The sequence below is a fragment of the Antechinus flavipes genome, chromosome 5 (assembly GCF_016432865.1).
Source record: "Antechinus flavipes isolate AdamAnt ecotype Samford, QLD, Australia chromosome 5, AdamAnt_v2, whole genome shotgun sequence".
Lineage (NCBI taxonomy): Eukaryota > Metazoa > Chordata > Mammalia > Dasyuromorphia > Dasyuridae > Antechinus > Antechinus flavipes.
Genome location: NC_067402.1, coordinates 186,717,332 through 186,731,299, shown reverse-complemented (window position 1 = coordinate 186,731,299; position 13,968 = coordinate 186,717,332). Strand labels below are relative to the sequence as shown.

The window sequence follows — 13,968 nt, the reverse complement described above, 5'->3', positions numbered from 1 at the left end:
TCTATATGTCTCTAGGAAGAAAAGGGACCCATATGTGCAAAAATGTTTGTGACAGCCTTTTTGTGGTGGCAAGGAACTAGAAACTTGAGTGGAAGCCCATCAATTGGAGAATGGCCGAATAAGTTATGGTATATGAATGTTATAGAATATTATTGTTCTGTAAGAAACAATCAGCAGGATGATTTTAGAGAAGCCTGGAGAGACTTACATGAACTGATAGTAAGTGACATGAGCAGAACTTGTAAGGGTGAATATTAAAAATTATCTATGTATATAGTTTGAAAATAAAAGGCTTTAATAAAAAGATTACTGAAGTGGTTTGCCATTTCTTCCTCCAGCTCATATTACAGATAAATTAACTGAGACAAACACAGTATAAACTGGGCTTAAGTGATTTGCCTAGAGTCACTATCTACTAAGACTACTAAGTATCTTAGATCAGATTTGAACTCAGGTGCATGAATCTTTCTAACTCTAAACCTGGCACTCTATTCCCTATACCATTCAGTTCTTCTAATTTCCAATCTATTAGTCTTTTCCCTCTGCTGTGGTCCTTAATTGAAGAAAATCTTTGGGTCCTTTTGTTATCAATTGAAATTGTCCTAGAATTATAAAGTATTATCTTTAAAGCACTAAAGAATTTCATCCAACTGTTTAGTGACAGGCTGTCTAAAAACCAATGAGAAAAAGAGAAAAATCATAAAAAAATTAGAAAATTACATTTGTCATTTAAATTTTGATAGCTAGAAAGATATTAGGAAAAAAATCAACTTTTATATATACAGTATTTATGTTTCCTATACACATGGATAATTATGATCACATTTTTCCTAATCAAATTACTTAATAGGTAGGAAGGCTAAAGGGGCCAGAGACATTAAATCATTTATTAAAGGTGATACAGTTAATCAGTCAGTTGTGATGCAAGGACTAGAATATTACTTTCCATACTGGTATTCTTTCCACTACACCATGTTGACTCACACGATTATTAAATTTATGGCCAATTTACAAACACTAAGAAAGGCAAATGATGCTAGATCAGGGCGTCCACGCTTTTGAAAATACATCATGTTGGACTAATTTAATATCCATCTAGGGGAGAGATTTTGATTCCTTTCCTTGGCTTCTTATGAAGTTTGGTATTTGCAAACTTCTTTTGAGAGTCAGCCATTTGGATTATTAAATGCCTTGTGAACCTTAAAGTGATATATTAACATGAGTTGTTCCTCCACCAAAGTGCTTTGGGCACCCAGAGTCCAGTAAATTTGAACCTGCTTTTTGTTAAATAGCAGTTATGTTATTTGAGATGCAGTAATAAATCATAATAGACATTAATTCATTTAGCATGGATTGGTTTATCAGATTAGGTTATTCAATACAGAGCAAGACTTTGAGAAAATAAGACTCAAGAAAGGTAAGTTCTGATGAAGGATAGGGATGGGGAAAATGTCTTACCTTGACAGAGTAGGCAGGTTGAGTCATCCAAGAGAGAACCCCAGGCAAAAGAGAAATAGCATGCAGACATAACAGTATGTACATCACAATATATTGAAACACTTAGAAAAATGGGGTGAAGATAAAAATGCTATTGATTTTTCATTTGCTTATGTTTTTCTTCTTATCTTTAATTCCTCCTCCCCCTATCATTTTAAAGTCTTCCTCAAGTGTCATTATGTCAGATAAAGCAAATAGAGGGAGTTCTAAGTTTCCAGAATTGTTGAGACATACTTTAGAATTTTATTATTATTTTTCAATGGTTTCTACACTGTGTGAACAATTCAGTTGAAAGCAGCTAAAGGTAATTAGAAATTGTATAATACTATAGGCAATATGAATTTTGGATAACTGAAGATTAGTTTGATCTGAATGGATTTTAATAAAGTCCCACCTTTGCCAAATTCATTAAGCCAATCGTCAGTTTTTCTCTTCCTGTGCTAACTATGGACTTAAATCCACCGATCCTATTAATTTTACTTTGGAGAAATGAATTGGATAGGAATTAGAAGAAAGAAGCTAACATTGAACTAATTGATTGTTGAGTCTTTGTTTTATGTGGTGTGTTGTGACTATTCAGTGATTTAAGTGCTGAATATCCATTCTATGGCTTATTTAGGCTCTTAGACACTGCTACTTCCTTTTTCTTCTTTTTTTATCTTCCTGCTATCTTATCCTTTCTTTTCTTCTCTTCTTTTCTCTTCTCTTTCTCAGCTTTATAATTTTCTCCTTTTTCTTCTTTATTCATTAAGTAGTAATCCTAACAAACCCATTTTTATTATATCATTTCCTTGATTAAGACTTTTCATTATATACTGGTCAAAATCACAGATCATCAGACTAGCATAAAAGGACTCCTTAGTCTGTCTCCAATGATGCTTAAACCTGATTTCATACTATCACCCTTCATGTAGTTTAGAAACCATTCAAAATTGGAGTACTCTTCTCCCCAAATTTCCAATTCTCTATCACCACTATGCTTTTGGTGCAACAATTTTGCATGCTTCCAATGCTTTCTCCTACATCTATATTCCTTACAGATTTAATAATTTAAGACCTAGGTTATGGCTTTTTATGCCACTTCTTCCAGAAAGCTTTTTATTAACTTCTTAGCCAGAAGTGATCTGATCTTATTTTTAGTGCTTAATAAATGTTTTTAAAATAATGAATAAAAGAAATCACTTCTCCCTCCTTTGAATTTTCAAAATATTTTCAAACAAACTCCTTTGTGGATTTACCATATTCTAATTTGGATTATGGAGGAAGCTAGGTGATTCAGTGGATAGAATGTTGGAGCTAGGTTCTGGAAAATCTGACTTGAAAATAGGCCTCAGGCACTTGGTTGCTGTATAATCTTGGACAAGCCCCTTAAACCTGTTTGCCTTTATCTACTAAAGAAGAAAATGACAAACCATTCAATATCTTTGCTAAGAAAATGCCATGAACAAGTTTGGCATTTAATGGTCCACAGAGTCACAAAGAGTTGGATATAACTGAATGAATGAATAACATTATAATTATTCATGTACATATCTAATTGCTCCTTTTAAAATAAAAATCCCTTGATGGGTAAGGACTTTATATTACTTTTTTCTATCTTTCATCACCCACCAAAAAAAAAACAAACCAACAAAACAAAATAAAAAGCACCCACATTACACAACACCCCACATATATAAAAGAGGAAGCTTTTTTTTTTTCAATATTCTGTCCTTGTTAGAACATATTTAGAATATTGTGTTCATTTCTAAGGAAGAACACTGATGAACTAAAGAATGTCTAAAGAAGGACAATCATATTAGTAAAGGGCCATTAGTCCATTATATACCAGTATTGGTTGAAGAACTAGGAAGGTTTTTAACCCAGAAAATAATTAGTGCCAGTGGGAATAACTTTTTAAGTATTTAAATGAAGTTCATTTGGAAAAAATATTAAATTTATTTTGCTTGGCAAGCTTAGGAATAAGAAGCAAAATTTTAATAAAGGCAGATTTAGATTTGTTTATTCCTGTTGATGTATGTCCAGAAATAAGCAAATGATTAGAACTTTAATATGTGTCTCTCTTCTTTTTCAGGAAGTATTTTGGAGAAAAAATTGGCCTATATTTTGCTTGGTTGGGTTTATATACTTCATTCCTCATTCCATCTTCAGTAATTGGGGTGATAGTCTTTCTCTATGGCTGTGCAACAATAGAAGATGATATTCCTAGGTAAGTATTCTTAAGAGATTGAGTCAGTTGTCAAATGTCACCAAATTGTTTTCCCTCTATCATAATACACATTTTTGTAGCACCTAAAGTTTACAAAACATTATTTTTCTACAACTTTGTAAAGTTGGTAGTAAAAGATCCTTATCCCCTATAAGTTTGTGGAGTCAAGCTGGAATAAAGTATATGCTGATCATTAAGAGCCATTTTGGTTAATTTTAATAGCAACAGAATGAGTGAATAACTGATTAAAAACTGCTTATGTGCCCTTAAAATTGTGTCAAACACATCCAAAGTGATTAAGACAAAATTATTGGAGACTTGACAAATGCATTTTGATATTGTTCAGTATATGAAATTTAGTGAATACAAAACTGGGAGTCTGAAAGGGCAACATTACTTTCCTAAAGCTACATAGGAGAATTAAGAATTGAGATCTGACCCCATATTTCCTCTTATTCTAAACTCAGCACTTTTGTTGTTATCCTATACATATTCATCCCAGTTGTATTTTGTTCTACCTTTGGTGAGTAGAGATACTTGACATTTCAGCAAAAGCTTATGTCTGGAACAAGCTCTCCTCTATGAAGTCAAATCTGTCCTCAACCTCTTTGATGTTTGATATGCTTTATCTTCCATTAGTTAAATTTGGATTTGTACTTTTCTGATAAGATATAAAGACCTGATTATCTTCTTAAATGGAGATACTGTAGTGTCCTGTGACAGTCATTCCAAAATTACCTCATGGATTGGGTAAGTTTTGAAGGTGGTTAATTTCATTCATTTCATTTTGATTTTTATTAGTTTTAGTATCAAAGGACAATTTATTTTGTTCCCAAATTTGGAAGGTAAATCCATTTTAGAACCAGAAACTGCTTCATGTTCTGATGACATGAGGCACCTTGAGGAAATTTAAGACAGAATTGCTACCAACATAATAGTTTAGTTGGGAAGAAAAGAAATTAACATATACAAAGGTAAAAACCAGTAAGAGGTTTAATTGATAATTCAAAGAAATAATAGAAATAAATGTTATTACATAATTAATTATTATGTGATCAGGTAAGAATTCATGAAGATAATTGGAACTGAATGATAAGTCAGATTTGGGGAGGAACAGTGCTTTGTAGAATGGTGTGAATAAAGCACAGAGAAAAGAAATTTGGATTTATTTGAGGAAAATTGAGAAAATTAAACTGCAAAGGAAAATTCATGTGGGAGTTTAATTCATCTGTAAAATGATAGTATCATGGAATAGAACAACTTAGTCTTTTAGAAAGGCAAGATTACTCAAAGTATTATTAAAAGATGTCTGGGTTTCATTACTTCTTAAATAATGATTTCTAAGCACTAAAAGATTGAAATGGCAACAAAGAAGGACTATTTTGTGTCTCTGATAATTGGTAATCATAAAGGTAAATCAATACCTACCCCTCAGCAAGTCATAGATGATAAGGATATTTTGTCTTTTCACAGGCAAATTCCTCACAGGCAAATAATTGGTTTATTCTGGCTTATTGAATAGACCTTGGTAAAATTTTGGATAGGTGTAAGTCTAAGTAATTTGAATAGGATCTATATTTTGGACTTTGAAAAGTCTAAGTATTTCAGTCAGAATGCTCTTATCCAGCCATGACAGAAAAGAATAGATCCTAAAGATATTTTATCCTTTTCTAGAAATATTTTTTGTTCACTGTTAATATATATGGTTTTATTCTATAACATTATATTTTTACAGATGAAAAAATTTTAATCTTATCAATCGCTAAACTCTCATGTGAATTTTCCTTTGCAGCTTAATTTACTCAATTTTCCACAAATAAAAATCCTAATTTCTTTATTCAACTATTCTTTGCACTATAGATATCTTCTCAACTAAGACTAATATGTGTCTGATGATCAGCTATTCTGAACTTGTTAGTGAAGCTATAAAATATGGGAGAGGCCATTTCTTTAAGAGGTTTTTTCTGTGCTTTATAGGATCAAAATGTCATATATACATCAGCAAATAAAGGTTAGAATGTTTGTTGGCTCCAGACTTTTCTACAAAATCTGAATTGAAACATCCAATTACAAAATATAATTAATAAGTGAGAGGATAAATTTTAGCTTATCTAAGAATCGCTTCCATCTTGGACAAAGGATTACAAAATTTACAGGAAGAGGGATGAGAGTGAGTTTATTTCAAGCCACAGGTAATCATAAAAGGAAAGTAGATAAGGTGACTTTGAAAGTATGTTCAGTTATCCCTTCCACATTGCAGGGATTAGGTTTGTGGCATCCCCACAATCTAAAATATCTGCAAAAAATCTTTTGGTCCTCCCATCATAGCTGAGAAAAAATCTGATTTTTTTTCTTTTATGGGATATTGAGTTGATATTCTATAATATTATACACGTATTTTATTCACTTCTGAGTTTCTAAATATTTTCTGTGATGTTTGTTGGCCATCATATGTCATTGTACAAAATTCCTTCCAAATTCCCATTTAATTTCTTATGCCCATTCACTATATAGTGAAAACATGATGGAGAAAATCTTTATGTGGAAGTGATAACTGGATAGCTTGAATTAGCTCTAAGGTCTTGAACATCTCTCAGATTTCATAATTAAATCCACCTGCTCTGGATAAGTGACTCAGGCTAGCTGACGAAAAGCATGGACAAAAGCTGCTTTGTTATTTTACTTCACATCTTTCTTGGCCTTTGCATAATTTAAAAAAAAATCATACACACACCATTTCACTAACATAAAGGAGAAAATGACATTTAGCTGACTATGGATATGATATCCAGAACAAGGGAAATGATAGTGCCACTATAATATATTGTGATCAAATTACATCTGGAGTCTTTGGTGGAGTTCTAATTATCATTTTTAAGGAAGAACAATGTGAAATCACATCTAGAAGATTAGAACCAACATGGTGAAGAGGCTTGAATCCATTCCATATATGGAACTTTTGAAAGAATAGGTGATGTTTAGCCTAGAAAAAAATTGGAGAGTGGGACATGATAACTGTTTTTAAGTATGTATAAGTTTGAAATATAAAATAATGATTACATTTATGGAATTTAGCCCCATAGTGCAGAACCAGTACCAGTGGGTGGACGCTAAAGGAAAGGACATTACTACTCAGTATAAGAAAGTGTATCTTGTTTGTCCCAAAAATGTAAATAAGCTGGCTTTCCATTCATGAGAGCAGAAGAGGAGCTAGGATCTTTGTATGTTTTCTCAAAGAAACAAAACAAAATGCCAAAAATAAGGAAAACGTTTACAAAACACAATAAAATCAATCAAAATGGAAAATAAACAAAATTGAGTATGAATAAATTTTAAAAATACTTTGGAAAAACTGAGAAACAACCCAACCCAAACCTGAAGGACTTAAAGCAATTCAGATAGAAAAAACAAGTAACACATGATCTACTGAATAACTTCTTTATCCAAGAGATTACCTTAATGAATTTGTTCCCTTGTTTAAAGTACTTACTACCACAAATATTAATTCTTTTGAGTATGAGCTTTTATTCCAGCCTTTGATTTTGTACAGAAGATTTTGATTATTCTTTTTTGATAAGGAATAGAGATTAAACTTGTGACTTCATTGATACAGGGAAATTTCAGATGAGAAAATTTCCTCTACCAATGCAGTTTAGCACCAGTTTTGTAACAGAGTCCTATAGGTTGTCACTTAGTAAGCATTTTATAAATCTTTTTTTTTCATTTTATAAATCTTGAATGACTATGTGCCAATTGTTGCTTACTTGCCCAGTGTCATACTGTAGATAATGTGTTGGGGATGGAACTACTTGTCTTCAAGTTCAGTGTTCTGTTTTACTAGTCCAGCTGCTTCATTGATAGTAGCAAATATTTTTTTCTATTGGATTAAATCTCAGTCATGATTTGATTAGGTCAAGCTATTAAATGGGCCTATAAAACAGAATGAAGTTGAGAAGAAGGCAAGCTGAATACCCATTAGAAACAAAAGGTCTAACAGTTAGATCCCTGGAAGTGAAGGTAGGGATGTGGGAATGAAAACTTTTTTCATTTAGTCTCCCTTCTGCCCCAGAGATATCAGTTTGGAGAGAGAGTGACATTCACAGAGTTTTTTGACTTGAAAGATGGCGTCTTTGGAATTGAAGGGAGAATACCATGGCCAAATAGGAGTTTCTAAACCATAATCTAGTGGAAGAGTGATGAGAAATCACAGGAGTGTGGAGAGTTCCTGGACCAAGAATTGAATGTGTGCCCTGGTACTGCTCCTATAGTTGATAAGATGGGGCTTACCTCATTAACGTCAAATTTTTTGTCTTTGTTTTTGTTTTTTTCCTCTTCACTTAGATTTGTTTAGCTAATAATTAGCTGGATGGCTCTATTTGTCCTTGGGATGGAAAGTAGGAATCATCAGAAAGAAGGAAAATATCTTGATTATTATGAGCTATTGTCATTCTTTGGTATTTCTCTGTATTCTTTCTGTGCGGTAAAATAAAAACTGAACTGGAGCTGGTATTTATTGTTACCATGAGTCGTGCATAAGAGCTGGGGCCCTTTTATCTTCGTTTGTACAGTCTTAGTCATGAACTATAGTTTTAAGACTCCAGTAGAAATCCTGTGTGAGCAAAATAAGTCAAAAAGAGTGATCTTTGAAGAGCACTAAATATTGAATCCACTTGTTCTTGTAAACTCAGAGTTACAGATGAAAGATCAGTGATGCTTTTTTAAAAATTAAGCAGAATTAATAGTTAGAAAAATCATATGATCAATAAAAGTCAGAAGAAAATTAAATTATTGGGAAAACCCAAATTAGAATAACAAGGAACTTTAAAAGATCAGGAGGAAATTGTGAAATACAATAGTATTTAAAATAAAATAAAAGACTTTAAAAAATCAACTAACAATGAACAATAGACTTATTAGAACAAAAAACAAGATTAAAGCAAAGTATATCTATTGGAAGGAACCCAGGCTCAGAAAAATCACTGAATTATCAAACAGAATGGGAAATTATGCAGAATCAAATGACAGGCCTAAATGATAGTTTCAGATCCAATAATCCCAGGTTTTTGACATTCTATAAATTTTAGTAAAAGAAAAGAACCTGCATGTGATATGCCAGATTCTTAAAATAAATTCCAGAATTAACAAAAATAGGTAACAGTCATAAGTATACAGAGACCATAGGCTGACTTTGCCAGATGAGCCTATATTTCTGAAGACAAATGGTAACAGTATAAAAACAAGATACACTGACTCCAACAGGAAAGGATCTACAATTCAACATTTCTAGACATATAATAGTCTGCTATAACATTATATTAATGAAACAAATAGAAGAAATCATTGAACATAAAACAGAAGTGTTTGATTATTTAAAGATAAATTAATTTTATGAAATAAAAAGCAATTACCTCAAAATTATTAGAAAATAAATAGATTTGGAAAAAAGAAAATATTAGCAGTAAATATATCAGATATAGATCTAATATCTAGACTGAATTTACAAAGAACTAATCTATATGTATGACAAATATGTATGTTTCATTGGAATAATGGTCAATAGAGGTGAATAGGAAAATTTTAAAATAGGGAATTTAAATTCTTAATAATCATATGAAAAAAGACTCATTCTCCAATACTGGAGAAAAATAAAATGACAGAAAATCAAGATTTTCCCACTAGAATAGCACAATTATAAACCTGAAGGAGGGTAAGTTTGCAGAAGTAGTTTATCCATTGTTGGTTGAACTGTATAGTGGTACAAGCATTCTATAGGGAAATCTGGCAATAAAACAGATTACATCTTTTTTACCTTGTGGTTTTACCATTAATTTTAAATCCTACAGGTGTCTTATAAAGAAAAAAAAATATCTGTTCAAAAATATTTATAGCTGTTCAAATATTTTCATTTGTTATATCTGTTAATAATATCCTCCACAATTCCCCATGGAAATAGATTACCAATTTAGCAGATGAAGAATAACTGAATGGAACATTTGTATACTTTAATAAGATCAATTATAAACATAAAGAAATATGGAAAAATAAGAACTAAAGATGGACTTGGGACACAGCAAAAATAATTCTTGTTTGCTGTCTTCAATTTTGTTTCTAGTTTTTCAAAAGCTAGGTAGTAAATTTTAAATTTTAATTTTGCATATTTGTCTTTGTTGATATTGAATAAATGTATTAACAAACATTTTTAAATGGAATGAGCTGCCTCATGTCAATATTGCTCCTCCAAATACAGATCTTCAGGGAAGACTGAATGATTATCTGTGAGCAATGTTTCAAAAGGGACTCATTTCATTTAAGAAATTGAAATAAATTGCTTATGAAGTCCCTTCTAACATTGATATTCTACAATTCTCTGTCTTGAAAAGGAATATAAGTCTCTAGAAAAGGAGGATTTAGTAGTTTGCCAGAAAAAATAGGACTAAAGAAAATAACAATTGAGAAGAAAAATGGTAGTCAGAGAAGAGGAGAACCCCTGAAAAACAATGTAAGGGTTTGAGAAGAAAAAAAAATAACAAATTTCAAATTCCACTACTTTCAGAGAAGAGTGTGTATTTTAGTAGCAGTGGCTACTAAATATGTCAGTTAGTTAAAACATACAGTTAAGATTGTGCATATAGAAATTATAATTTAATAGATCAAAGAAACCAAATAATATGTAATCTGTCCAAAGATATTCTGTTCTAGTTAAGGATTACATTGGGGTTTAGTGGTAAAACTAGAATCATTTTGGATGGTTGTTGGATGGCAATAATCAAGTAAAACTTCATAAAACAAATGACCTTTGTGATTTAAAGAAGGGGAAGAATGTGTACTCGTGGATAGAAAAGTGATCACCTTTTAAGTGACTCAGTTCGTTACCAAGCAAAGGAATAGAAACTTGTGGGATCTATGTAAATTATTTTGTAGATGATATGAATATATAATGGCAGTTGCTTCAAGGTATCTTAAAGAAAATACTACGAATTCATATCTGAAAGGATGATATCTGAAAGTTATTTTTGGGTAAATTGTCTTTCACACCAGGTTCTTATATACAGCATACTTAATAAAGAATTTGGGAAACCCATCCCAAATAATAATATAAGAAAGAATATTTATTTTTCTGACTTTTATGACCTTTTCTAAGTCAGCTAACAAGGTACTAGCTTGCTTCCCTTTGTTCTCCCTATTGTAGACTTAAAATGGTCTAATTGTTCATTTCAAAAATAGTGACCTTATGTTTATGGTGTCCCATCATTTGCTGGAGGCAGAATTACATGGAATTTTGTTTTTAGTATTTAAGATTTTATTAGAAATGAAAAACCAAGGGATAAAGTTCAATAAAGTCCCTGATAAAATATAATAACCATCATGTTTATGGTGTCCAATGTTGATCCTCACAATTTTGAAACTTAGCCTGATTATGTGTACACCCCTCCCCCCACCAGAACATGGATGGGGTAGCTGAATGCTGGTTTTTATTAGGACGTGGAAATTACGCCGTAGTTCTCCAGAAAGGAAGGTATGTAAAAGTGACCACTAAAGCTGGAAATTTTCAGCTTATAATTACTATGAACATATATGTTATATAGCCATGTGCATTATGGACATCTTGTTTACTGACATCAAGTCTCCATTTATACCTGACAATTGTTCAGGATCAGAACAGAGTATGGCACATAGCCAAGGTCCTAGTGATAGGAAGTTACACATATCATCATCATAAATTCTCAATCATCTTGATTTGTGAGAGAGCACTTGCTTGAATGTCACCAACATCCAGTACTTTATGTGTCTATAGTCTGCATTTGTAACATCTCTTGTGCATTTATTGACAAACATCTGCTAAGCACTTGTGTTTATGTGTGCAAAGGCAACTAGAATACAAAGCCATTATTTGATGAGTCTAAAGTGTAAAACAGTCTGGATTAAAATTCTCAAATCTTTTCTCCTTAATAATAAGTTCTAGTGCTTAAAATATGTGGATAATTGTATTGGTAAAATTCTCTTTGCCTGTGCAAGCAATATTGTGGTTTGAGATGAATAATTTAGTAATTGGCTTTGTAATTCCTTCCTGTTAGTTTCAGAGGTGTGGTTATTGATAAATACCATTTGTTAGCTCTGTTATATTTATTTTTCAGTTAGTTGATAGGGTACAGAAAGATATCTTTGGGTTTATAGCTATAATTAAATTCTTTGCCTTACTCATGAAGATTATCAATTTTTTATAGCATCTGGGGGAAAATATTAGTTCTAGCTAGTTTCCCTTATCACTCAGCAAACTTCAGGGGTTATTTAAGGTATTGAGTATAAAGTATTAATGTATCTTTACATTAAAGAGGCAACCAGGGTGTCAATGGATAGAGCACCAGGCCTGGAGTCAGGAAGGCTCATTCCTGAGTTCAACTCTGGCCTCAGATATTATCTTCATGGCCCTGTGAAAGTCATTTAATCCTATTTCCCTCAGTTTCCTCAACTGTGAAATGAACTGGAAGAAGGAAATAGGAAATCATTCTAGTATCTTTGCCAAGAAAACTACAAATGTGGTCACAAAGTCAGAAATGACTGAATAACAACAGTAATGTTATTAAAATATTATTTAGTGGTAAGGCACCATGATAGCTATATTGCTTGATGCAAAATAAATAATAAAAAGCTCTCCTGATATTGAATTCCAATATCATATTAAAAGTAATTTTTGTGTTATATATTTTTTGGATTATCTGTGGGTCACTTGCCTTCTTTTTGTGCAGATGATCAAGAGTATGACATAATATATTTTATTAATAAAAATCTTAATTTTATTAATAATATGTTTTTATCCAGCAACTCAATACTTACTTCTAGGAAACAATCCATATTATTCTTTCTGTTTTGTACATATGTAAATGGAAATATTTGATCCCTTCCTTTAACCAATGCAAAAGTGACCCTAAAAACTAGTATATTAATCACCAGAAAGCTGCCTAACATTTAGAATATTTCATCAGGATATACTTAAGAAAAACATTTTTATGAAAAAATCTTTCCTTTTAGGGATCACTCTCACTACTGAAAATTAACAGCTCCAAATAATTATTTGACCTAAGAATTTTAATTGATTTTTTCTGTAGCCACTATAAAAACATTTGGGAAAAAATGTGACTTGAACTTATTAAAGCCCTGTCATTTGCCATTTTGAGTGCAAACCATTTTTTTTTTTAAAGTAAGATAAGAAACCCTCAAAATTTGACAGTGCAAAGAAGCCAAGGTTTCTAGACATAGTTTTCTATTTTCCATTCTGTTAACAGATGATCTTTTTTACTCTCAGGAATTGTTTGAATCAGAATCTCAGAACTGTGAGGGATTTTAGCTAGTGTCTAGTCTAACACTTTCCCTTTAAAAATGAAGAAATGCTCTGTAAACATCATGACAGAATGAAAATTGGTCCTCAGTTGGCAGGTTCTTTTCTCAATCCTTCCAGTCTCGTCTTAATATTTACTTTCCAAGGAAAAGGGAAAGAGACATCTGGGCATCTCCTTGGACAGGTTTTTACTTTTTCCTACCACACTTTTTGCAGCTGGAGACTGAGAAACAGTTTCTTAACTAAGAAAACAACCTCGCTTCTTATGTTCTTATTACTAGCCCAGCTCAGTAGCCCCCTCTGCTGCCCTTTTATATAGAAAGTATAGCTGTGGTTTGGGATTCCAAGCACTCTTTTCTCCTGCTACTTTTGGAAGACACAGGTTAAAATTTGGTTTTCATGGAACCCATTGTTTTTCTGCAGCTGTCTTCCAAATTTAAGAACACTGGCTTTTATTGCCCAGTCATTAATTTAGGAAAGTCAAAATAGATTATCTTACTCATTTTATTCCTCTTAAAAGATGGTTTTTGGCAAGGTGCAGGGAAGCAGAGTTGGAGAAATTGAAGGCTAATAATTCTTTGGAATTTTTTGCTATCTAATAAATAATAAATAATTTTTATTCTGAATGTAAACACCCAAAAGAGCATTTTTGTATACAAAATAGAATATAAAAGATTAATCACTGTTCCATACAGCTTGCTTTAAAAAAAAAAAAAAAACCATGCAGTAAGTTTAGTATGTTAATTTCAATGATATCCTATATGTTGGTGCTTCCTTCTGAACTTACTGTGTTCTTTTCTCTGTATTTAAAAATGTTTCATTGATTCCCCCTTTTCCTTTCCTTTTATTTCTTCACTTTTTGTTCACTACTGCAAATTTCCCTCAATCTTCCAGCCTCTTTGTAGGGAGAAAAGAACAAAAAAAG

General features: G+C 31.9%; 1 protein-coding gene across 1 annotated transcript in view; it reads left to right on the top strand.

Moving 5' to 3' along the window:
• The window catches only part of ANO2 (anoctamin 2), a 484,690-nt gene that overhangs the window by 237,084 nt on the left and 233,638 nt on the right, over positions 1-13,968 (top strand). Inside the window, exon 10 of the mRNA XM_052001239.1 lies at positions 3,572-3,706. Coding sequence (XP_051857199.1) covers positions 3,572-3,706 — 135 coding nt within the window. The remainder of the gene's footprint in view (positions 1-3,571; positions 3,707-13,968) is intronic.